The 26,903-nt window shown below is 32.5% G+C and overlaps 2 protein-coding genes across 3 annotated transcripts; one reads left to right on the forward strand and one right to left on the reverse strand.

The window, feature by feature from the left end:
• The first annotated feature begins 5,511 nt into the window (after window positions 1–5,511).
• LOC139512322 (acanthoscurrin-1-like) lies at window positions 5,512–9,338 on the forward strand. 2 transcript variants are annotated; one of them, XM_071299837.1, is made up of 3 exons: window positions 5,512–5,617; window positions 6,911–7,429; window positions 9,268–9,338. In XM_071299837.1, exon 2 carries the CDS (start codon window positions 6,920–6,922, stop codon window positions 7,391–7,393), a length of 474 nt encoding a protein of 157 aa, XP_071155938.1. In that variant the 5' UTR covers window positions 5,512–5,617; window positions 6,911–6,919; the 3' UTR covers window positions 7,394–7,429; window positions 9,268–9,338. The 2 variants fall into 2 exon arrangements, with proteins under 2 accessions (XP_071155938.1, XP_071155937.1); XM_071299836.1 differs by lacking the exon at window positions 5,512–5,617 and adding an exon at window positions 6,310–6,406.
• Window positions 9,339–21,942: 12,604 nt separating this feature from the next.
• LOC139510582 (acanthoscurrin-2-like) lies at window positions 21,943–25,330 on the reverse strand. The gene is made up of 3 exons (XM_071297144.1): window positions 25,213–25,330; window positions 22,748–23,348; window positions 21,943–22,011 (listed from the first exon to the last, which is right to left on the reverse strand). The coding sequence occupies exon 2, from the start codon at window positions 23,344–23,346 to the stop codon at window positions 22,780–22,782; it is 567 nt and encodes a 188-aa protein (XP_071153245.1). The 5' UTR covers window positions 23,347–23,348; window positions 25,213–25,330; the 3' UTR covers window positions 21,943–22,011; window positions 22,748–22,779.
• Between the last annotated feature and the right edge of the window lie 1,573 nt (window positions 25,331–26,903).

The raw sequence follows: 26,903 nt of genomic DNA on the forward strand, positions 1-26,903 counted from the left end.
CGTCCAATTATCCAAATTCCGTTGTTACTGGGCAAATCTTATAATATATCTATTTCTTTCCTGTGATAAATGTTTTTAATGGACTTTGTGAATTAAGAATTAAAAATCTGACCAAGTTTTATAAACACTTTAAACAGTTATAGTAGTTATCATTATCCTGGAATAACTGTTTATGACCCCAACTTTATCAATCACTAGTAAGCTGAACATATAAATTCCGATGAACTTCAGCTTAATAATAATAGTTTTATGGCCAATATTATATTTTCAGACACAACTACATTATTTTGTACATGACGGGAAGAAACTGAAACCCAAACATACATTGTAAAGCAATTTGCAACCAAAACGTTGTTCCTCTGGTAATAGTACATTTAAAAATGTGTGCCGATTGTTTGTATTTGTTATGATATATATCTTACTGTAACGAAAAGAAAAATCGCAAAATAACGAAATCCGAAAAATATTTATAACGGAAAGTCCCTTCAACTTGGTACTTGTTTGGCTTTATAAATATTTTGATATGAGCGTCACTGATGAGTCTTATGTAGACGAAACGCGCGTCTGGCGTACTAAATTATAATCCTGGTACCTTTGGTAACTATCCCTACTCAAATGGCTGTATCAAAAGCTCAAACACATCAAACAAATTAAATGAACAACAACTGTCATATTCCTGATTTGATACAGGCATTTTCCTATGTAGAATATAGTGAACTAAACCTAGTTTTATAGCTAGCTTAACCTCTCACTTGTATTACAGTCGTATAAAATTCCATTTTATTGACAACTATGTGTGAACAAACAAACAGACATATAGGTAAAAATGTCAAAATTTAGGGTAAAGAAGTCAACATTGTGTTATAATCTTAATAATCATTAAAAAAACCAAACAAATATGTATAAACGTAGCACAAACTGTATTTTACAGGGTGGAAGTTATAACCTCTCCCACTGTATTTTTACAGGGTCACAGGTACCACAGATTTGAAACTTTAAAAATATTATTTGAATTTTATCGGTTTCTCACTTGAAAAATTCTGCAATAGCAAACAAAGTAATGGACAAGCAAGACACATTTTGTTGCCATAGAAAGACTTTTTATCATTTAAACTTCTGAATTAAAGACCTAGTATTTGAAAAGGGATGTTGAAATATCAACAAAAAATAAAAACAATCAAAGCAAAACATCAAACAAATGCCATTGCATATGCTTACACTACTTGGTAAATAATATCCTCGAAAACTAACAATCCACGACCAGCGACACTAAGAAAGGTGGTCTAATACAAATGTATGATCACACATGCATACTGCATGCACTACGTCATCTTTCCTGCCCTCCAGTTACATAATCAAATTTCAGTATGTGCAACAGGACACACATGCTTCCTTGTAGTTTTCTGAAAAAGTGTAATTAATTACTGTTACTACACTTCCTAAAACGACGAATTACTTAATAAATTGCTCAACAAACTTAAGTTCCTGTTTGGGTAGTTCAGTCCTTGTATTAGGTTTTCGATTTTCAAATATTTTGGCTTCAATTATCATTGAAGAGAATTTTATTTTTAAATACCATATATTGGGCAGTATGTTTCTCTTATCGTCAAACCATTGCAAATCAAAATTAAAATTTAGATTTACAAATAGTTTTGCAAAAACTGTAATCAGTTAAGGATTTATTGAAAAATTAGTATATACCTTTCAAATCTGTGAAATAATAGAAGTATTAAACTTTTAATCGGAAATTTCTTTTTTTACCGCCAGACAATCTTTAAATACGCCAACTAAATAATTTCCTTAAAACACAATCGAGACAAGTTACGTAATCTTTCGGTTTATATATGATGATAACAAGAGGCAGTTAATATTGATGTTTCATAACACAACAAGACAAACTAGTACCAAATAGTATTAAGAGGTTCACATATTGGTATATCGAATCTTTCTTATGCTATGAAAAGCAAGTGTTTAAAAACTTATTACTTCTGAAAACGTTTTACAATTACTCTAGATGCTCTGTTCTTGTTTTTAAAGTTGGCTGATTACAAATGTCTACATGTCTACCCTGAAATACTTGGAAATTGGCCATTTCATTTTGAATACATGTACAAAAGAAACATCGGAACTCTTTCGAATTCAGTAAAATTGGTAATTGTTGACTATTCATGAATTCACAATGCCTAGTAAGTAACCTTCAATTTCATAGGTAGTTGATTATTTCTTTTTCTAAACGAATGTCAAACAGAATTTTATTTTGGTAACAACATAGGCCACTTCTCAGCGTCATGTGGTGGTGTTAGAATGGCAACAATGTTTTGTTTTTTATTTCTAAACGCCGCTCTTTTCAGTAAAAATACTAACTGGTGGTGTTTAACGGCTATGACTAACTTATTCAGTAACAATCAACTTGTTTTGGTGTGCATTTTACTCGTTTAAATATATTGCTTTTGACAGTTAATTTTTTAAATAAGTATAATATATCCTTGACATTTCCATGATTCATATATTAAGTTTTGTTCTTGTAAAATACAATTGGAACAGATTCAACGTGGACTATAGGTTGCAGTCCTGTAATTGATATCCATAAAAAAAAAAATAGGATACAAGTTTCAGTTCAACAAAAAAATTTAAATCAAACAGAAAAAAAATGATTCAAGAAAAACAGTTATGCACCGGAAACTGAAGTTAAAATACAGAACTGGTACAAATGCTACACAATGAAACGACCGGTAAATTTTTGCTTTGTTATCCTCAACTAATGTTGGTATTTCAGTAATACTCCACTAGTTCAGGGAGAACATTACACTACTTCCAATTAAAATACTTTTTTTTTATCTAATTATATAGTTCCTTAGAATATTAGAACCATTTGGACCAAAAAACTCGGCAAATATTTTCGATTCTCTACATCATAAGCTTTGAAATGAAGGCAAATTCATAAAAGTATATCGGACGTTTGAAATTTATAATGTGTTGTTTCAATTTGTTTTTTACAGTACTAGCTTACTAGTAGCTTAGTTTGTACAGTATTCCTGTAATGTAATGTTGTCATTTTATTGATATAACTAACATAGCCATAAAAGTGCTAGGTTTGGCTAGCCACAAAACCAGGTTCAACCCACCATTTTTCTTAAAAAACTTTTGTCGTGTTAATGTCCTGTACCAAGTGAAGAACATGGCAGTTGTTATCTTTTATATAAAAATAGAAGATGTGGTATGATTGCCAATGAGACAACTCTCCACAAGAGACTAAATGACAACTTATAGAAATTAACAACTATATGTCATCGAACTGCCTTCAACAATGAGCAAAGCTTATTTTATCACCAAAGACCTTTAGTTAAAGCAAAAAGTCTTCAATGAGACAACTCTCCACAAGAGACTAAATGACAACATATAGAAATTAACAACTATACATGTATGTCATCGAACTGTCTTCAACAATTAACAAAGCCAATACCGCATAGTCAGCTATAAAAGGCCCCGAAATAACAAATGTTAAACAATTTAAACGAGAAAACTAAGGGGATCCCAACCCTCCCTCTAACCTGGGACAGTGGTGTAACAGTACACCATAAGAATGAACTATGAACATCAGTTGAAAAAGGCTTAACTCATCAGATGGATACAAATTGAAATACATCTAACAAAATCAGAGAGTGAACGCAGTTCGTTTCTGTGTGTTTTTTATGGTCGATTTTTTTGTTGCACGTCGGTTTTTCTATTGTTTCGTTTTTTATCTTATAGTTTCCTCGGTTTTAGTTTGTAACCCGCGTTTGTTTCTCTCAATCGATTTATGACTTTTGAACAGCGGTATACTACCGTTGCCTTTATTTAGACGACCAATGCATCCCGTCAGGTTTTGATATAAACTTAAATTTACATCCTTACCTTAACTACTGTTGCCTCGAATTGAGACATAACGTTATTGGAACAAAATAGTAAAAACCAAAAAAAATTAAAAAGAATTACAACTAAAACAATTTCAACTACGCAACTAGAAACGTTATTCCTCTAGTTGCATTATATATCGTGTATATCCACAACCTGTTTCATTTTCTTGAATTAGTTCATGTGTATTTTTGTAATGGTTAAAATTTCACATACATAAATCATGTACGACCACGTCCTATTTTTTTCAATGTTGAAGCTCTGTATATGATCCACTAAAACATATGTGTGAGGCAACGCAAACATGATTTGTTATGCGACAAAATTATAATATTGGCTCTTATCATTAGCCCCATCAGGATAACCAATCTTTGAATAAAAAGCATTTAGCATGTTTGATAAGCTCGTTTTACAAACCATAAGTACAAAATCAAAATACAGATTGTTACTGGTATAACTGTAGATTCGTTTCATTAAAATTTGTTTTCCTAGAAGTCCTTTATTGCTAAATTGTAAATACTTAGGTCTTAAGGTACGCAATTAGCTTCTATTTGGATAATTGAAAGTCACAAATCTTACCTTTACAAATAAAGATATATATGGTGTAACAAGAAATCTTTTATTGTCAGAGAAGCCCCAAACATTGTATATTTTATGCGGTATTAAGTTCTCAATTTGAACTTGACTGCTGATCTTACTGAGAAGCCATTCTAAATTATTCGAAGCGCTTTGTAAACAAATAAACATAATTGCCATCCTTCATTAATAAACCCACATAGGACTAACAGGGGATAGCATACTAACTGTTTTGTAGAATCTCCTTCTGTAGTAAGATTATATTATATTTCTTCACTCAAGTACCGAAATTAAAGGTCCTTTAAATGGGAGATACAATTGGGAACAGGTTACAAAAATTGAGTATCAAATAGTTATCAAGTACCAGGATTATAATTTAGTACGCCAGACGCGCGTTTCGTCTACATAAGACTCATCAGTGACGCTCATATCAAAATATTTTTAAAGCGAAACAAGTACAAAGTTGAAGAGCATTGAGGATTCAAAAAAGGGGAGAAATATTCATAATAGATAAAATTGAGAATGGAAATGGGAAATGTGTCAAAAAGACAACAACCCGATCATAGAGCAGACAACAGCAGAAGGTCACCAACAAGTCAAACAATTTGAGAAATATAATCTTTTATATGGTTTATAACCTGGGTTTGTAATTCGCTTAATCAATTTATGACTAAAAACAGTGGTTTACTACTGTTGGCTTTGTTTATCAGTTTTTCGCTTGACAAACTTTATGATGTGACAAAAGACATCAAAATTTCAGATGCAGGTACTCATAAAATGACGTCATAATTTACTACTTACCAATCACAGCAATGGAACTATGCGGTATATATTATTTTAATTTACTTGTGGGTTTATAAATTGCCGGAAAAATATAAGTTTTTAAACATATATTACATATCCTGATTTGTAAGATTTGTAGGAAGTGTCTGGTAAGATTATAAATAAAAACCCAACTAGATCGTGATGCACGTGTACGTGAATATCAGAAGTGTATGCATGATTCATATATATTATATATATTATATAAATGAAAAGAAAATTAAAGAAGAGTTGATCGTTCTTTATTAGATAAATAGCATATCCGTAAAGAGTCGGATTATGGAACTAGACATGGTAGAGGAAAGTTATAAGAAAAGTCTTTGTTGTAAGTCTATTTTAATGATACACTGAATGCGGTGATGATTGAGACCAAAATGTTTACAATCAAAATACCATTTGAAACAGTGAAGAACCGGTAAAACCAAAAGTACCTCGTGTTTAGCTAAATCAAGAAAACTAAATAAATAAGCATTTAAACCAATACTTCGTCATCCTTCCAGACCTCTAGCTACACAATTCTAATTAAAATGTTAAGGGGATAAACAATGCTTCCTTTTTTGTAGTCCACAAATAGAGTAATTGTTTAAATTAAAGTTACGTTACTTTTTTGAAGCGGTGAGGCACATTACTTATATAATAATAATAATAATAATAATAATAATAATAATAATAATAATAATAATAATAATAATAATAATAATAATAATAATAATAATAATAATAATAATAAAAAAAAAAAAATATATATAATAATAATAATAATAATAATAATAATAATAATAATAATAATAATAATAATAATAATAATAATAATAATAATAATACGTTTGAAATGATGTTCATTTATGTTTCATACTTTAAAATGCATATGTAAAAAGGTACCTAATTACCTAGGAAAAGTTTTATTCAATTATAGTCAATATACAATTTTTAAAACTTCCCTAGAAAATTAATAGAGACGTGTTACACAAACTTCCTTAACATGTATAGGTTAGAATGTTCACTTTAGGCAGTTGACATGCAGATAGCTCATTCTGTGACAAAAAAGGTAGCACCATGTATAAATATTGGGGAGAGGTACAAGCAAATGCATACCGAATCTTGCTTTCAATAGGTAAGTTGAAATCACATCTTTAAACCTTATTTTAAAAATTTTAGTATTTCTAACGTATTAACGTTATTCATTTTTCATCAAATTTTTTAAAGTGGTACTGTACTACTGATTTTGACGATGTAAAAGTATAATATGTGTACTCACTGGAAATTTATCAACGATTTGAAATTATCTGTGTAAATGGATAGCAAATACTTAACATTCAGTCACTTTTCTATGATTCTTTTCATCAAGGGAAGCTCAATATTGATTTGATCTCGCATTGCAATTAGTACATGAAAAACAAGTATTCAACTCATTTTCAAATTTTGAGGGCGTGATTCTTTTACACAAACTCCTGAAATTTTATCTAACGTATTTTTCAATCATACAAAATGGCTTGAAATGAAATAACCTGAAAATATCTTAAAAAGAACATATTTTGTAAACATTTTGATACACCTGTAACAAGATTATATTGTTTATAAGGTTGAGATGATTCCATGCATTTCTTAAATATTCTAGAAAACCAAGATGCAAGCCTACATTCTCCTTACCCTTTTCGCACTTTTCGCCTGTGCATTTGCCGGTGGATATGGCGGTGGCGGTGGATATGGCGGAGGGGGAGGTGGTGGATATGGTAAAGGATACGGAGGAGGTTATGGTGGATTAGGTAGAGGTGGTGGTTATGGAGGAGGCGGCTATGGAGGTGGCAAAGGATACGGAGGAGGATATGGTGGTCGTGGAGGTGGATATGGAGGAGGTGGTTACGGAGGTGGTAAAGGATACGGAGGAGGATACGGTGGTAGAGGTGGTGGTAGAGGTGGTGGTGGATATGGAGGAGGCGGTTATGGTGGAGGTAAAGGGTATGGAGGAGGATATGGCGGTGGTCGTGGGGGTGGATATGGCGGCGGTCGTGGTGGTGGATATGGCGGAGGTAAAGGATACGGAGGAGGATATGGTGGTGGAGGTGGTGGCGGATACGGCGGAAAAGGTTACGGCCGATAAAGAGTTGGAGTTAAGCAATACATTTCGTAATAAAAGGTAAATGAAATAGTTTATTATTAGAAAACGGATACATTTATGAGTCTTTCTGTAATGAAATACCATATCCTCTTTAACCTGGGAGCTGTAATCGATGTTCATTATCATATATTAAAAATTGGTTGCTTTAAAAAGATTACCATCGTAATAGTTGGAATAAAAGGGAATTACAGTGTCTTTAAAGTACACATGTATAATACAATGGCTGAAACAATTCCTCGTAAACTGAATGTTATAGATCCTATAGATCAACTCGCTGTATTTGGCAAACACCTTCGGTTCCCCAATGTTCTTCAGCTCGTTCTTCTTTTTGCCTTTTTAACTTGTTTTATTCGAGCATTACTGACAAGTATTTCTTAGATGAAAGGTGTAAAAAATTAGGTATCTTTGATGAGTTTATCTATCAGACATCGATGTAATATTTGTTTAATGACGAATATGCTCAAAAAGTTTTAACCTCAGTCCCTTGATGTCTTCATTTCTTCCAATGTAAACATTTTTGAACACATTTTGATCACCCCTGGCATTTGTAAAGTTCGTGATTGTCAGTTTTAGTTTTTATGTTATGTTTTGCATTATGCTGTTTCAGCCTGTTTGTGTTTTGATTTTTTTTCGTTTTTACTCAATGGGATTGCCAGTTTATTTTTTTCTTTAAAATAAAGTCATGCATGTGATGAGATTAGTAAATCAATTTCATATATGCGCCGTTTAGTCTATCAGTTTTAATTTTTAACTTACCAGAACCATTTTCCATAGTGTGATTCCTTTTGGGTAACTCAGTAAAAATAACGAAACCAAAAGTCAGTTGACAATGAATTAGGTTTTATTTAAGTTAATAATAGTTTGATGCATAAGCTTAGAGACCAAATGGCTAATTTTAAGTAGCAGTATGTCTTTGTATGATGTATTGTTAGCTCATAACGGTATATACAGTGTTCCTTTATTTTTGGATTGATATCATGTTCAACTTTAGTTTTGTGTACAGTTGTTTGTATTTCGGTCTTTTAATTTTTTGCTATGGCTTTGTCAGTGTATTTTGACTTATGTGTTTGAATATCCCCTTTGTAAGTTTCACCTTTCCTTTAACAAAATCAATAGGCGATTATAATCCTTTATTATAGTGAAAAAACTGACTACTAGATAGATGTTTATAATACGTGTACGTGTAGCAAGGATAACTTAACGGTTTAGTAATTAAGTCTTCATATTTAAGAGAAAAAAGCACCAATCAGTATCATTTATTTCGAAAATCAGATATACAAATAACGTTTTTTTTTAGTAAGCTGCTGAAAGGGATATCATTCTTAGAAATAACAGGACCGTTTATTTCCAACCTTTTCAAAAAATCCTTTCTAAGATTCTAAATAAAAGGATATTTTACTTCTTTTTCGCAAGAGTTCTTAAAAATTCTTTAAGAAACTAAATATTCCAAACAAATTTTTGATACCCTTAAAATTCATTAACATACTGGTGGTCACAAAACAGTTAGGAAAAGTCCTTTCCGTGACATTTTATATAATTTCTTTTACCTCTTTAATGTTGTAAGATTCTTATTCTTGATCAAATGCCGATAGTTTTGTTGGACATAACTAAAATAACAATACGTAAAGATTTACTGAACAGAAGAGTGTTTAAATATCATAGTGCTATTAGCTACGAGCCGCAAAAATGTGCCCAAGTAAAGGAACTCTCCTTTTCTAGAACTTTATTCTAAGCATGTCAAAAGATGATTTTTACGCAATCCTCAATTAATCAGATATTTCAATATATTTTATTTATGAATTACTGTATAATACAAATGAAATACAATACTTATACTTTTTGTTGTTTATTTCTAGGATGGGAAAAGAGTTGTACCTCTGTAGCTGAATTTACGACCTTTCAGTATAATAAAACCCTCTGTGCCAGATTTGTCTTTTTATTCTATAAATAGCCATATGAGTATATGAGCCAGTGAATTGGTAATCGCAAACTCCCCCCCCCCCCCCAAAAAAAAAAAATATATATATACTTCAATGGAAAGGCAACACAACAACACAAATGTTCAACAAGACAATATGGTCACTGTGTGTGGGTTTTTTTTAATGATTGGTAGTCAACAGCTTTGAAAGGGAAGACGATAGCGGAACTTGTGTAAATAAAGGCAACAGTAGTATACCGCTGTTCAAACTCATAAATCAATGGACAAAAAATAAAATCGGGGTAACAAACTAAAACTGAGGGAAACGCATTAAATATAAGAGGAGAACAACGACACAACACTACAATGTAGCACACACATAAACGGACCAAGCATCAGACAAAATCCCACGAGAAAAACAAATATAACATCAAAACCAAATACATGAATTTGGGATAGACAAGTACCGAGACACGTCTTATCGCAATGTGAATTTACACTTCAAATTAAGAGAAAACAAACGACGCAACGTTAAATTGTAACACACACAGAAACGAACTATAATATAACAATGGCCATATTCCTGACTTGGTACAGGACATTTTTAAAGAACAAAATGGCGGATTGAACCTGGGTTTGTGGCATGCCAAACCTCCCCTTTTATAGCCATGTGAAATATAACATTAAAATGACAACTCAACACCACAGGACTACATGACTACATGACTAGTAATCAGTGTATGTGAGAGGTTTAAAAGACAATAAAGAAGTAACTTAAGTTCTTCAATCGACTTTCACCATTTCAAAATACCCTAGATGACCCTCCTCTTTTTTATGGTATTGATTCTCAATATTTAGTTTTGTGAATAGTGCTTTGTTCGTTTGGACCCTTGCCTTCTGTTTTTGTGGGTTTTTTTTGCAACCCTCTATTATCTTCTTACTCCTGCATATATTTAATAATATTTGAAAGGTCAAACATATGGTTGTGTCGTCTTTCGTTTGTTTGTTTCTGAATAATTACACATATGATAACGTATTTGGGAAATTTCGATCAGTATGTTTCTGTCTTCGCAAATCTATAGTAGATTTGTGTTTGTTATTGGAAGTATATTTTACAGTTATCGTCAGTCAAGGACGTTGATACTCCACACAGTTTTTTTTCAAATATCCAAAGTCAAAGTACAACCAAACATAAATGTTAAAACAGGCGGATAAACACGAAATCCAAACCACATTAGACGTGGTGAGTCGATGTTTTAAGACTCGACATCTGCGTGAGTATCAACAATAATACGTATTGTTCTAAAATTATCATAATCATTTTAAATACTGTAATACTGAAGTTGGAAAATGATGTACTTAAATAACATTTGATTCCACTGTTCTAATGCGTCAGATGACCATTTCTACTATAGGTGTCTCCATTAATATTGAAAAGTCAAAAGTGCTCGAAAATTAATAAAACCAATACCAACTGTAGTTTAATGCAAACGTACTGGCTTCAGACCTAGTGACACCCTCTCAGAATTACAAATGAGCCGCCGTGGTGTAGTGGTTTGTGCATCGGACTACTAACACAAAGGTCCCTGGTTCAATTCCCGTCTGGAATGAAAATTTCATGGACTGAATTTTCGGCGCTCCCTTGACACCGTTTGCAAGTATGGTCTTGAGGAAACGATGATAGTCCGTCGGAAGGAGACGATAAATGGCTGGCCCGTGTTAAGAGAGAGCCATATCTCTTGCACGTTAAAGACACCCTTGTAGATTTCGAAAAAGAGCAGGCTAATGCCGCTACAAGGCAGCACTCACACCCGCAAAGTGGAAAGGGATTAATATAAGTTGCACAACTTGTTTCCCAATCCTCTATAATTAAATATGTCTAAACTAAACTACAAATAGTGGTATCAACCCAGCAGTTATCAAAAGTATATTTTAGTTTTTACCGCATTAGAACCTTATGAAAACAAGGATATGTTGTATGATTGCATATAAGACAACTACATCAAAATTCAAATGTAGTGAATACAACAAATATGATTACAAATTTACCGAACTCCAATGAAAAATGAAAAAGGAAATTCTCCTAACAGATCAGAAAATCAAAAGCTAAACACATCAAGTGAATAGAAAACAACTATCATATTCAATTTTTATTGATATAAGCTATTATAGATTTCCGTATGACCTTCAACAAAAATATGAAAACCCATACTGTAGAGTTGACTATAAAAGACACAGATATGATTAATGTGACACAATACAATAATGAAAACAAATGGTCTAATATATAACTAAACAAATTACGAGTAAAAAATAGGACGGACATACACTTACGACAACTACTGAACTACCGGTTTCTGAATTGGGACAAGCACATAAAGAATGTGGCGGAGTTAATAGTTATCAAAGGTACCAGGCTTATGCCTTTATTCGCCAGATGCGTGTTTCGTCTACATAATACTCATTAGTGACGTACAAAGTTGAAGAGCATTGAGGACCCGAAATTCAAAAAAGTTATACCAAATACGGCCAAGGTAATCTATGCCTGGGATAAGAAAATCCGTTGTATTTCGAATAATGCATACTTTTGCAAACATTAAATTTATAAAAGTTACCATGTGTATGACCGCTCGACCCTCCTTTGAACTAGCAGAGGTGTAATTGATTAAATGGAAAATGAAATAAAAATAATAAGATGATTTCTATCGTGTTTTCTAAGAAATGTTTTCATTTTGATTAATTTATTTTGTATTTTCTTTCTTATGAGTTTTTTTGTAACAATTTATGCAATCATTACTGTAGATAATGGTGTGCATTTTAATCTAGTTAATAAATATTACTTTTCGAGAAATCATTGTTTGAGACAAATGTATTTAAGTAACTGATATCTGTAAGACATTTTAGATGATTAGTACTGATCCGATACCAAATTTAGTTGCCTGTCAATTTCAACCGGAAATGGTCGGACCATATGAGTATAATACTCGTTTGGTTATTAACGGGCCGGACCATATGAGTATTTGGACCATATAGGTATATTTATTTTTCCAAATTACATTATAAACGTTTCAATAATACAAGAACTTTATCTAAAAAAAAACAGTGATGGTTTAAAACATGACAATTTTTTAATTTTATAATAAAAAAAACTACGTAAAAATTTAATATTGATGCCATAGTTAGTTTTCATCGCTAGTTACATTAGTGCATGTAGGCTTGGATGACATTCACTTCCACACGGTATCATAGCTTTTTTGCATTTGCAAGTTTTGTGCACGATCTTTTTCATTTACACATTTTGTTTGCGAGTGAAAAACAAGCCTTTTTTGCAGCTGCGTACAGTGATACCGAGGTCTTTGGCAATTATGATGTCTACAGTGTTTTTAAGAAGCTCTAGATCTCAAATATCGTAAAATGGTTGACTGCAATACACCATCTTCACAACACAACTTAAATAAACTAATAGTATGCTACTTTCCAGTGACTTCTTATGTAACAGTTCATTAAGAAATTTTTGGAATTTAATTTTTTAGTCGACATATTGCCATTTACTCGTAATAACAAATCGGTTATGACCATCGGTAATGACCATCGGTATAAAATGTTTTTACTTTAAATTTGATAATTAAGTAAAATTAACAAGTGAAACTTCTTATTTTTATTTAGCTTATCTTTTTATTATAATATAACGATAAAATTACCTATATGATAGCGTATTTTGAATGAACGGTCATACCATATGAAGAGTTTAGAAGTATTAAAAGTAAACTGTAACAGAGTGTTAATTACCCCGACCATACGCGTATGGTCCGACCATACGCGTATGGTCGGACCATATGAGTATATACCCATATGGTCATGACCATACGCGTATGGTCCAAATACTCATATGGTCCGGAACATATCCATTATCTGCACAGAAATGAGTATAGGAAAAAAGTATAACAAAATGACCGAAATCCAATGTTGTTCAAACAGAGGAGTCCATAAAAAGTTATCAAAGGTACCCGGATTATAATTTACTACGCCAAAGGCACATAAAACTGTTAAAAATCAAACGTTACTCTTTATCAACCGATCGAAAGAACTAATGGAAAACAAGTGTAATATTTTGACATGGTACAGACATTGTCGGAAGAATATGAATAAACTATAATGACCCCGATATTTAAAACATGAAATATTCCTTTGTAACTCGGATTGTTGTTTTTTTTTATATAGATTAATGACTTTTGAACCGCAGTATACTGATGTTGCCTTTATTTCCTATCCTAGATTAAGATATTTCAGTCCTACACAAGAAACTGTACCCAAAAATTAACGACAAAAGGGATGATTTTGCTCTCCATATTGATAAAGTCCATACGGTAGCCTACAAAGACTTACATCCAATTCATTTGAACTTTGTTGAATAGCTGTCTCACTGGCAATCATACAACATCTCTAGTTATAATTTGTTGATTTTATGCATCGGAGTGCTTTTCTGAATTTACCTAAATCCCGAAGGATCATAGCCCGACGATTTCAAACCTAGAATGTTAATGAACCGAAATCTTGAAAGATATAAAAGACTAAAACAGATCTAAAGATTAAAACCAGATCAATCTTGAATCAACTTTGCTTTTCTTGAAGGTTAAAATCAAAATATTTAAAGCCAATGATTGATTGTAAGAAGTGAACAGTTGAAGAGCTATATGATTAACAGTGACCTAAAATTATGAATTCAAAGCAGAAAACCAACTAATCTTTTGCTATAACGTTAAACGACAAATATTTCTGACAGACAGCAATTCACGACAAATATTTATGACAGACAGCAATCTACGACAAACACTGACTATCAGACATATCAAGAAGAAGCGGTGTTAAGCACTCTATATATGTTAGACATGAGCACGAGCACCACTTTTGTTTTTCTAGACATGATGCTTTAAAACTTAAATAAATAATACAAAGAAAGAAGAAAGGTACCAAATGAACATTTAATCTCACAAGTCAAAACCTAACTGACAACACCATGAAAACAAGAAGATTTAAAGACAACCGCATATATACAAAACAAAAAAAGACCAAAAGACAACCGTATACAAAACACAACAGAAAATAAAAGACTGAGCAACACAAACCTAACCTAAACCGTCGGTATTCTCAGGTGTCCTGTCGTGTTGCTCATGTTAGTACAAACCCACAGATAAATGTAATCGGATAATTACCATTCGAGGACATGGAGGACGATATAAGGGTTTACGACCATTAGAACATGTCTGTCATAATCTAAAACACGTGTTCGCGGGAGAGTAGATGCCTTTTAAGAAGACCTTTGTCCTTTCTTCTAGCATCACAAATTAGAATTACAATTTAACAACTATCCATAAAAAGAAATACTAATTAGGTAGTTTTTTTAATAAAAATATGAAAATCACTACATCTTAAATGCATCTTTTTACATTATCTGAACATGGTCATGGAATATCGACATACACATATAGGCCAATAGAATTTCATGAAACCTGAATATGGTTTTATAATATTTTCTTCATTCTAAATTAACGTTTGAAACAAACACCCACTCTTTTAACCTTCTTATTTTCTGCAGAGAAAAATACGACGTCATCATTTGTCTATACAAGTCCAGATACTTGAATTATACGATATTTCTTTTTTAAAAGGCATGGTATGTGGCATTATCCTGTATATGTTTTTCCATATCCTCTATATCTTTTGTTGGAACTATGAAAGTTAAATCCATTGTAACGTTTTAAACCACCATAACCATAGACGTTCCCGCCATAAAGTTGACCATGACCAGCTCCATATTTCCTATTAGGCATTCCAATATCATAAGATCTACTATTGAAGCCACCTCCGTATCTTGGAGCAAACCCAAATGGGGAAGCAAAGCCTTTTCCAATATATTTGTTACCGTATCCTGTGAAAGATGATGTACGATATGCGTGATTTGAATTAGAAGGCGAACTTCCATAGTTTGTGAGGAAGTTTATGGCCCTTTGAACTGGATACCTTCTAGTCATCCTCCTATTGATTCCATAACCTTCTCCATAACAAAAGTTGAAAAGAATAGCGATATGCAGGAAAAGAACGATCCGCATCATGATGTCCGAGCGCTTGTTTCAGTATCTGAAATGATTTTGAAGGAAATTATACATTTATTCGATATATGCTTATAATTTGATTTAGTAATTAGTTGAGAATAAAACTTCAATATTATTTCTGCAATAATTTAAAAAGTGCCATTGCAATTCATGTATATTTAAGTAAGTAATTTAAAGACAACTTTGCATTAAATAGAATACGAGCCCTAGCTTATTAAGATAGTGTTGTATATGTATCATTTACTAATTTGAAAAATGAATTCTGACCTATGAATTATACTCAATACACACTGTATCAAACCACAAATTAAATGAAATATTGTACTATAAATATACAAATTCAATTGAAGCTCATTAAAAAGTAAAGTCCACTGAACACTTAAGATAACTTGGTCATCTACAGTAATAAGCTCGTAATTTGTATGTACGCAAACTCCATTTTTCAAATTAAATCCAACCATTCGCCTACCTGAAAATATCGAATCGTTCAGTTTTATCTATCAATGAAAGATTTACCCAGTTGTATTTATATACAATATTTGAACATGTTGATCGTGATCTTTGTAATCATGAATCATATAAAATAACCCAAAACAGTTTAGGTTGTTTACTTCTAAGTAGAAAATCTAATGCGCTTTAATGAAATAGCTAGACTAGATGTGGTTAGGTTCGTCATTTATTGACTATACATTTTAACAGATCGTTTCTATAGTCTTCCTCTCTAAATGAATAATATTATTTACTTTGATATTCTTTATGATGAATGTTCCAATGTTCAATTTGGAACGAAGTGTATTTTGAGCCATGACAAACGATAAGTCATTTATGTGGATCATTGGTATATATTTCCTCAGATAGAACTTCTTTATAATCCTGGTACCTTTGATAACTTTTTATGCTTTGTCAAAATGTAGATTTAACCATGCTATTTTCCAAATTTAATCGTGCTGCTTTTAAGATAGAAATTATAAAATCACTGTTTTGTAAATTAAAAAAAAAATGGGATACAATTGTAAAATGAATAGAGAAGATAAGGTTTTATTTATATAGGTTTTATTTAATGTTTTCAGAACAACAAAAAAATGGTGTCACCAATCAGGTTTTTATGCTTCAAGTAAGAAATAATTGTCTTAAACATTTTATTATAGAATTTTTACTATTGAGTTATTGCCCCTTAAATAACTAAGTTGTAAAATCGATTTGAACAAACTGAATATTAGTTATTTGATAAAGCAATGGAAATCATGCAATAAATCACCTAATTTTCTTTGTACAAATAAATAGTCTTACATCATCTGCCGATGTGTTTCAAAATGTGTAGATTGAAGCTATAAACCGCTTGTGCACTGCGTATTCAAAACCCAGGTTGTTGGTATACGTTTACCTAAAATGCTTTCCATTTTTCAAATAAGGGTTGTAATATATATGATTATAAGAGATAAATTACAACAGGAACACATATATATCACATTTAGGCGTGAAAATGTGGATACCTGTTCTATTGTTGATTGAAACATCTGTAACTATTCTAGTGCCTAGTTGAATTAGCCCATTTTCTTTCGTACTGTAGTCCTTATCAAAGTCAATCGTTTGATTGATTTTCAACAAGATGTTGATATTAAGTTACTTCGCGAAACAGTTTATCATATTAACAACGAAAAATCATTAGTGGTAACTTGTCACACAGAGATACATTTGTACTTCAATGACTAAAAAGACGAATTAGGTATTGACAATTCACTTGTAACTCAACATATACTCTCACACAACTTACCAAAGAGGAAATCCTGGATAATCATAGGTCTGTTCTGTGTTCCTTTGGAATTTCAACCAAAGATGAAAAACTGGATCTGCCATATCTAGACATTGACAATGAGGGTCGGTTGAAAACAAAACTTTACGACAAAAGAGATGATTTCTGCTTTCCAATTGTGAACTTTCCAGTTCTAAGTAGCAACATTCCAGCAGCACCTGCATACGGGGTATATATCCCCCAATTGATACGATATTCCTGTGCTTGCATTTCCTATCATGATTTTCTTGATAGAGAGTTGCTGCTCACAAGGAAGCTATTAAACCAAGAGTTCCAACTGGTGAAGTTGAAATCATCCCTTCGTAAATTTTACTGACGCCATCACGAGTTGGTTGACCGTTATGGAATAACCGTTTCACAAATGATATCGGATATGTTCCTTACGTCGTAACTACAATCCCCTTCCCTTTCATGAATGTGACCTACCGAATAAGACTATTTACCGGATTTGTTATCACATAAGCAACACGACGGGTACCACATGTAGAGCAGGATCTGCTTACCCTTCCGGAGCACCTGAGATCACCCCTAGTTTTTTTAGTGGTGTTGTTTATTCTTAAGTTTTCTATGTTGTGTCGTGTGTGCTGTTGTTTGTTTGTCTTTTTCATTTTTAGCCATGGCGTTGTCAGTTTGTTTTAGATTTATGAGTTTGACTGTCTCTTTGGTATCTTTCGTCCCTCTCTTGTACTTCAATGACTAAAACGACAGTTTTACGGTTGGATTGAAAGTGTTTCCTATATTTTAACATTCTTTTGTGATTATATATCGTAGCTGAAGTAAATTTAATGTAAATTTAATAAACGTATGATAAGATACGTGTCAGTAAACATTATTTTATTTCGTGTTTTGATGACTATTGTTTGTCGTTGTTTTGTTTTGTTTTTTTTTGCCATGAAATTGTCAGTTTCTCTTTGACTTTGGCTTTTCAATTTACATTTTATTCCTTCTGCCTTTTTTCTTTCATAGGAGACATCATAAATAAGCAACAAAACTTTACATGACATGACAACATTTATGAATACGGATTCATATTCATTGTTGAAAATGTAATTGCACCTATAATGTACAATCAGAGTTAAATCACAATTTCACAATAATTTAATATAGTAAAATATTTTGTTTTCTAGCACACACTTTTCTTAATTCTATATTTTAGATTAATAAAAGGAGATACAAATGCGATCTGTATTTTAGGGCGATAGTCAAAAGTCCAATACGTATATGTGGCTAAAACCTTGAGTCCGCAACCAATGCTCCATTGACAACACTAATGTCGGATTTGGTGGTTGGATATTAAATCTAGAGACTCTAAAGAGCCTGTGTCGCTAACCTTGGTCTATGTCCATATCAAAGAGCACAGTTGGATTCATGACAAAATTGTGCTTTGGTGATGGTGATGTTTTTGTAGATCTTATTTTACTGAAAGTTCATGCTGCTTACAATAATCTCATTAAATGATTAAAAAAAACTTGGCCCAGTAGTTACAGTGGAAAATATTTTGTAAAAATTTACCAAAACTTACAAAACTTATGGAAATTGTTAAATATTGACTTTAAAGGGCAATAACTCCTTAAGGGATCAGTTTACCATTTTGGTCATGTGACTTGTTTGTAGGTCTTACTTTGCTGTACATTATTGCTGTTCACAGTTTATCTCAATCTATAATAATATTCAAGATAATAACCAAATTTAAAGCTGCTAGATTTTTATAAAATTACCAATTTCGGGGCAGCAACCCAACAACAGGTTACCTGATTGGTCTGAAATTTTCAGGGTAGATAGATCTTGAACTGATAAACAGTTTTACCCTGTAACATTTGCTCTAAATGCTTTGGTCACAGAGACATAAGCCAAAATCTACATTTTACCCCTATGTTCTATTTTTAGCCATGGCGGCAATCTTGGTTGTTTGGTCGGGTCATCGGACACATTTTTTAAACTACATACCCTTATGATGATTGTGGTCAATTTTAATTAAATTTGGTCCTGTAGTTTCAGAGAAGAAAATTTGTGTAAACGTTACCGACGACGGACGACGAAGGACGACAAGTGATGAGAAAAGTTCACTTGACCCTTTAGGATAGGTGAGCTTAAAATGAAGCTTAGGTCTAATATTACATATCTGCTGGTCGACTCTATTTTGTATTTCTATCAAACAAAACTCCAAAGACAAATCGAAAAAGCATTTAACCAATGGTCAGCTCAGTAATTAGTGTTTTGGTACTTGCATGAGTTATAACATAATTTTCTAGAATATCCTGTTGATAAAGTAAACAAAGGCAACAGTAGTATACAGGTGTGTAAAAGTCATAAATCGATAGAGAGAAAACAATTCCGGATAACTAACTAAAACCGTGTATAATACATCAACTATAAATAGAAAACAAAGGAAAAACAGGAACACTGAAGTGCAACAAAAACAAACGCCAACATACATAGAAACGAACTATTAGATAACAACTTGTATCTTCCTGACTTGGTATGAAGATATCATTTAGAAATGTCTTAGCTATTCTTTTTATGTCCTTTTAGGTCATATAACTCCTAACGTTACTAAATCATTTATAAATTTCGGGTTTATAATTAATTGGTTTTAGCGTTCAGGTAAAGGTACAGTAAAGCGTTTGGGACTTACGATATGTATAAAGTGTTACATTTATTTTATTTCATTGTATGTTCAGATAGATAAATGATGTTCTTCCACTTAATAATGGATTTTTTTAGCAAATGCCTGCACATATGTCCAAGTGAAGACTACTACTGGACATACCTGGCTCCTTTATTTGATATTGACAAGGAAAGTCGTCCACAAACTAGAATCTAAGACAAACGGAACGATTTACGTTTTCATTTATCAGAGGAGTACCATCGTGTATCGTTTACATATATGAAATGAAACGTTTCTGGAGTGGGTTTTTGTTTATCATTATTAAGAAGGGAAAATACTCCAGAAGGGGTACATAGGAAAACATTATATGCAACCGTACAGCATTCAACAATGTAAAAACTTACCGTATAGTAAGTAGGCTGTACAAAGCCCCGACATGAAAATTGTGAAATAATTCAATTGACAAAACTTACAGCCTAATTCAAAATAAAACAATTTACAAAAAAGAACCCAAGTCAAGACATTAACCAACGACAACCACTTAACTTAATTACAGACTCCTGATTTTGGACAGAGATTTAAAGGGTTAAACATGTTTATGAGCGCTCTTTCCTATCTTAACAGCAGACATTAGGGCAACATCACAACATAAGAAAAAACTATGAAAATCAGTTTAAAAAGGAAAACAATATTGTCTTTATCTTTCTACTTAATAATCTCTCTAGCAAACTTTACTTTCATAAGCATTCCATTCGTCAAAAGCTACAATCAATAACCGAAGTACATTTTTCATATGTTTACTTGAGATTAACAAAAAACATTATCGTTAGGGGTGTGTGTTAGAGTATAATAAAAATGAAAGGAGTGAACAGTGACACTTTAAATAAATATTACAATTTAATTCGCACACGTTCTTCTCGTATACAAATAAAATTGAGAATGGAAATGGAGAATGTGCCATAGAGACAACAAGAATGTGTAAGACCATAGAGCAGACAACAGCAGAAGGTCACCAACTGGTCTTCAATGCAACGAGAAATTCCCGTACCCGGAGGCGTCCTTCGGCTGGCCCCTAAATAAATGTATACTAGTTCAGTGATAATGAACGTTATACGCCATACTAAACTCCAAATTATACACAATAAACTATACAAGACTAACAAAGGCCAGAGACTCCTGACTTGGGACAGGCGCCAAAAATGCGGCAGGGTTAAACATGTTTGTGAGATCTCAACCCTCTCTCTATACCTATAGCCAATGCAGAAAAGTAAACGCATAACAATACGCACATTAAAATTCAGTTCAAGAGAAGTCCGAGTCTGATGTTAGAAGATGTAACCAAAGAAAATGAACAAAATGACAATAATACATAAATAACATCAGACTACTAGCAGTTAACTGACATGTTGAAAAATCGCCGTTTGGTTATATGTTTATCGTTTTGTGGGTTTTTCGCATACATGCCGTATGCATACTATTTACTATTCTTACTAAAACATTATTTAACATCTATATTGATATGACCCATGTTTGTTAATATTGTTGTACAGTGTCAGTTTGTTATTTTTCCATTTTAGTCTGAACCAATAATTTTGAAGTGCATTTGCAATCTAGTCTTGACCAATCTCGAATCAGCCTTATTTTGTGAGCTTTTGTAACGTTTCGAATGTTTAACCTCAACATTGAGCTGAGAAACAGCAACCAAAGCTCTGATTCTCTTTTTTTTCAAGTGCAATTAATATTTACGTGTCATGAAACAGAACATCATACATATATATTCTTTGTCTATTCCCTGCAATCTAAGGTAAAATCAGATACTTGTACAGATTGGTATGATTACAAGTATCTTGTCCTAACTGGTGTATCCAAAACAACGACGGCAAACACATATTGGCGCGATTGTTGCAATTGCAACCATACATGGCATCCCCAAATATGTAAAATTATCCAAACAAGCAAAGAAATCTTAGACTGTTACCCGAAAATCTTGGTTTTTTAACAAAAAGATTTGTATTAAAACAAGGATGAAAGACAGACAAGAGAAAACAATAAAAAGATCTAATAAAACTAAATGCAAGCTTTGTTTTCATATGGACCTTACAATTTTATTGTAAATTCTTCTTTTCGTCCAGATTTCTTTAGTCGCATCTGAAAGTAAACAATTGAAGATATCATTTAGGAATAAATTGTCTGTATGTATATGCAAAACAATTTTATAAAATTGCTTATAAATTGTGCTGGTTTTTTTTCAAATTCAATTAACCATTCCTTGTTATTTTACAGCAGTATTTTCTGCAGTCTCCAAAGATCATAAACATTTCGAAAAATTATTTTGTTTGAGTGCTGCTTCATAAGGGAGCTACCATTTGATTTTTATGGGGGGCTAGGATGAAAAATTTTGTCCTGCATTTTTTTTTTTTTGCTGTAATCTCTGTCCTGCCTTTTTATTTTTCACTCTGTTCGGGCCTGCTTTTTTTTTTTTTTTAGTTTATCCTGACTTTTTTTTACCTAAATTGTCGTCCTGACTTTTTTTTTTTGCAAGTGTCTCATCCTGCCTTTTTTTTTTACTCAAAACTCCTGTCCTGCCTATTTATTCCAAAGTTCATCCTAGCTCCCCCCCCCCCCATAAAAATCAAATGGTAGCTCCCTAAAAAGGAACAATCGCCATCGTTTACTTTTAAACCAGCATTCACTACCGTATTGTATATATATATATTACATGAGTAAAACGACTGAGCACGACATATCTTTTTCTAATTATGTAATACAGTAACGTATAATTAGAACATTAATATTCCTATAAAGCGGAAAAGTAACTGGGATATGTTTAATTAAGCAATTGATATAAAACAATCTTAATGTATTTGCATTAGACAATGCTTACCTGTAATTAATTAGTTTATAGGAGCAGTTTCACTATTTTCCATAACTTGAGTATCCTTTTCCGCCATAACCTCCTCGTCCTCCGCCATATACTCCACGTCCTCCACCATAACCTCCGCCGCCATATCCACTTCTTCGCCCTCCGCCGTATCCTCCGCCGCCATATCCACCACCGTGTCCGCCATAACCTCCGCCGCCATATCCACCACGCCCACCACCGTATCCTCCGCCGTATCCACCTCCACGACGTCCGCCACCACCATAACCTCCGCCATAACCTCCTCCGTATCCTTTTCCACCATAGCTGCTTCCATAACCTCCTCCTCCGTATGATCCTCTACTACGACCAATACCTCTACCCAAACCTCGGAGCAGGCTTCCTAGTCCACCGCTTGATCGGCCACCGCCATATCCTCCGCCATAACCGCCACCATAACCTTTACCACCATATCCTCCGCCATGACCGCCACCATAACCCCCACCGCCATATCCTCTGCCACGGCCGCCACCATAACCGCCGCCGCCACCATAAGAACTATATCCAGCAGAATATACGACCACTAACAAGGACAGAACTAATACAACTTGAAGAGGTTTCATTGCTGCAAAATTAACAATGCAAATAAATTATTCGGCTATATTCATGTAAAATTCTTACGATAGGCATAAAGATTTCAGTCGAGCAATTAATCAATTAAAGTTCTAATTTTATTTGAAAAAAAACAACACTCCACAGTTGTTGTTTTTTTATCTAACACTTGTTCATACCCTTGTCAAAGGAAATCATCTTAGCAAGTCTCAGTCGGCATCCAATCATATCATTGACACTTTTCAATATGTATTACTGTTTTATTGATAATTGATCTTTAAAGTTTAAAAAAAGATATAAATGATATATGCATTTCTTAATTATAAATACTAAACTGTGGAGGTAGGAAAATTTGGTCAGTAAAAGGGCAATAGATCAAAATATTATGATATGACTTCGCCAGCCATTTAGTAACTTTTCAAATTCGACTAACATATTACTTTCTTTCACTTCTTTTGACATCAAAATGATACACTTTTTTCAGTTTCTATTCTGCAACGATTTTTTTTCTTTTCTTCTAAATATGTCATGATATGATTCCAAAATGTATGCGACATAGTTTACGATAGTAATTCTAAATATGTCATGATATGATTCCATATGTATGCGACATAGATAACGATAGTAATTCTGAATATGTCATGATATGATTCCAAAATGTATGCGACATAGGTAACGATAGTAATTCTAAATATGTCATGATATGATTCCAAAATGTATGAAACATAGGTAACGATAGTAATTCTAAACATGTCATGATATGACTCCAAAATGTATGCGACATAGGTAACGATAGTAATTCTAAATATGTCATGATATGATTCCAAAATGTATGCGACATAGGTTACGATAGTAATTCTAAATATGTCATGATATGATTCCAAAATGTATGCGGACATAGGTTACGATAGTACTTCTAAATATGTCATGATATGATTCCAAAATGTATGCGACATAGGTAACGATAGTAATTCTAAATATATCATGATATGATTCCAAAATGTATGCGACAAAGGTTACGATAGTACTTCTAAATATGTCATGATATGATTCCAAAATGTATGCGGACATAGGTTACGATAGTACTTCTAAATATGTCATGATATGATTCCAAAATGTATGCGACATAGGTTACGATAGTAATTCTAAATATATCATGATATGATTCCAAAATGTATGCGACATAGGTTACGATAGTAATTCTAATTTTATGTTCCTTCTGAGACCAGACTTGGATACAAATTTTGATGAAATCGCAATAATTAAACTCGCATTATTGTCCATTTTTCAAAAATCGCAATACTAAATGCACGCATTAACTTCTGATTTTACAACAGTGATTTTTTTTTAAATAAAATTGTATGACCCTTGCATTGGGAAGCAGTCCGAAAACACGTAGGAAGAGCAACACATATAAACTGTGTCAAGTGTTTAATTGTCTTGAAGTAAGATCACATTAAAAAAAATATAGGCAGATTAGAAAAAAATCATTTCAAAGATTACTACGATCTTTTTAATAATACGCTTCCCTCCAATTAATATTTAACTTAAATCAAGAGGGTCTTGAATAAATACTAAACAATGTAAGGGAACGACCATATTTCACTTTAAAAAAGGGGGAGGGTTATTTTCTTAAAAACGTCTTCTGATCTCAAACTACATGTACGCAAAAAATTGTTTTATATATACTAATAGTCAAAATGAGGAAAATCTTTAAAAACATCCCTCTTCTTAATATTTTGTATCATTTTTTTTCCACTTAGTTTTTAAAATAATGTATTTAAAAACCATTCTCACATAGTATTAATTGGACCACATTTCTCTAAAACGCTTGTTCCTGATCTCACAAATAATTCTACAGGATATTGAAAACTTACCTAGGTGATTTATGTCCGGAGATATAGCAAGGTTCAGAAACCAAAACACTTATATATACCCGTTAAAAATGTCACATGTCAGATTTTCACACTTTGAAAAAGACGTGTAGTTGTTCCTGGTGGTGACAAATTGAGCCTTTACCAGACCATCAATATGTGTGTCTTGTTTTGCAAATATTGAACCCTATATATAAGTACATTTAGCCTTAGTCGTAGATTTTTAATAGGTTTCTATAGTTTCAGTTCAGACTATTTAAGAGCACATCTTGTAGTTATCACTGTGAAAACTAGAAAACTATATGTTTATCACTTCTCATATTCAATTGTTTTTTAAACATCAGTTTGTACTAACTTCTTTCGTTATGGAGCAACCATTGAACTTCAAAAAGAGAAAAAGGGTGTGTGTGTGGTTTTTTTTCTGAGTCAGAATTTTTTTTCGCGAACATATTTATATATCTATTTAGTTTTTAGACACTATTAATCAAATTTTTTTCTTCAGAATTTAACACTATAAAGTATGGGGAAAATCTGGATTCAAAATATTTTTGTTGTCATTTGCTTGACCAGAATATTTTCCCCATCAAATTTGGGATCAGAATAAGTTTTTAAGAAAATACCCCCTCCCCCCCCCCCCTTTTTTAAAAAGTGAAATACGGTCGTTCCCTTACATTGTGTAGTAGTTATTCAAGACCCTCTTGATTTAAGTAAAAATTTAATTGGAGAGAAGCGTATTATTAAAAATATCATAGTATCTTTGAAATGATTAATTCAATCACTCTTTGATTTGTCATATTTTGGAAATAGATAATATTGTTAACTATAGTAGGTGTGGGTGAAGGGCTTGATTTCTGTTTCTCAAATTTTTATGCTATTTTTCTGTTCATGTTATTCTGTCACCCATTATTCATTTTAGCGCACATTTTTTTCGATTCTAAGCCATTTTCCTTTTTTTTCTTTATGCTTTATAATTTGTCGATTATTCTCTATTCTGTAAACCCAATTCACGCTCTATCTTTTGCAGATGTCATTCAGTGCAGGTTTATCATTCTGACCAACCCCGAAGAGGGAGACGTAGAAGTTGTCTGCTTTGTTTAAACCAATTGAACTTACGTTATACTGCAGGAACAATGTAGACACGAGACAGAAACAAACAACTCAATACAATAAAACAAAGATATAAAGGTCAACGCAATCTTCAACAATAGTCAAGTGTCTTTTCTTTACTTAAAGTTCCACTGAGAACAACAAAGGGCATTTGGTTAAAAGGAAAATTACTAAAGTAAAGAGAAACCTTTTAATATAATACGTGAAAAAAAACAAGCAACCAAACAACAGTAGAGATCAAGTTATGATATCTAGCAATAAACAAGTATCTGTTCTTTTCAGACCAAAACTTTAATACGTGCAAACGCTCTGTATCCACTAAGCGAGCTACAATATAGAAGAGTAAAGCACACCACCATGTAGACTGTGACTTGCTGTAACTTATCCGGCCCAGCATGCCTGTCCAACACATTACAGGTAACATATTCTTATCATATTGATATTATATATCGTTCTGGAAATGCATGTTTTACTTGCATTTTAATTAGTTTGTTTGGATAAACATGATAAATAAGATGTCTTTGTTTTAATGGATGTTTTCATATGTCATATATACATATAGATGTTGTTGTATCCTGTTTAATTTG

The sequence above is a fragment of the Mytilus edulis genome, chromosome 2 (assembly GCF_963676685.1).
Source record: "Mytilus edulis chromosome 2, xbMytEdul2.2, whole genome shotgun sequence".
Classification (NCBI taxonomy): Eukaryota; Metazoa; Mollusca; class Bivalvia; order Mytilida; family Mytilidae; genus Mytilus; species Mytilus edulis.

Coding starts and splice junctions, on each gene's coding strand:
- LOC139512322 (XM_071299837.1), top strand. CDS start 6,920: ATGCAAGCCTACATTCTCCTTACCCTTTTCGCACTTTTCGCCTGTGCA.
- LOC139510582 (XM_071297144.1), bottom strand. CDS start 23,346: ATGAAACCTCTTCAAGTTGTATTAGTTCTGTCCTTGTTAGTGGTCGTA.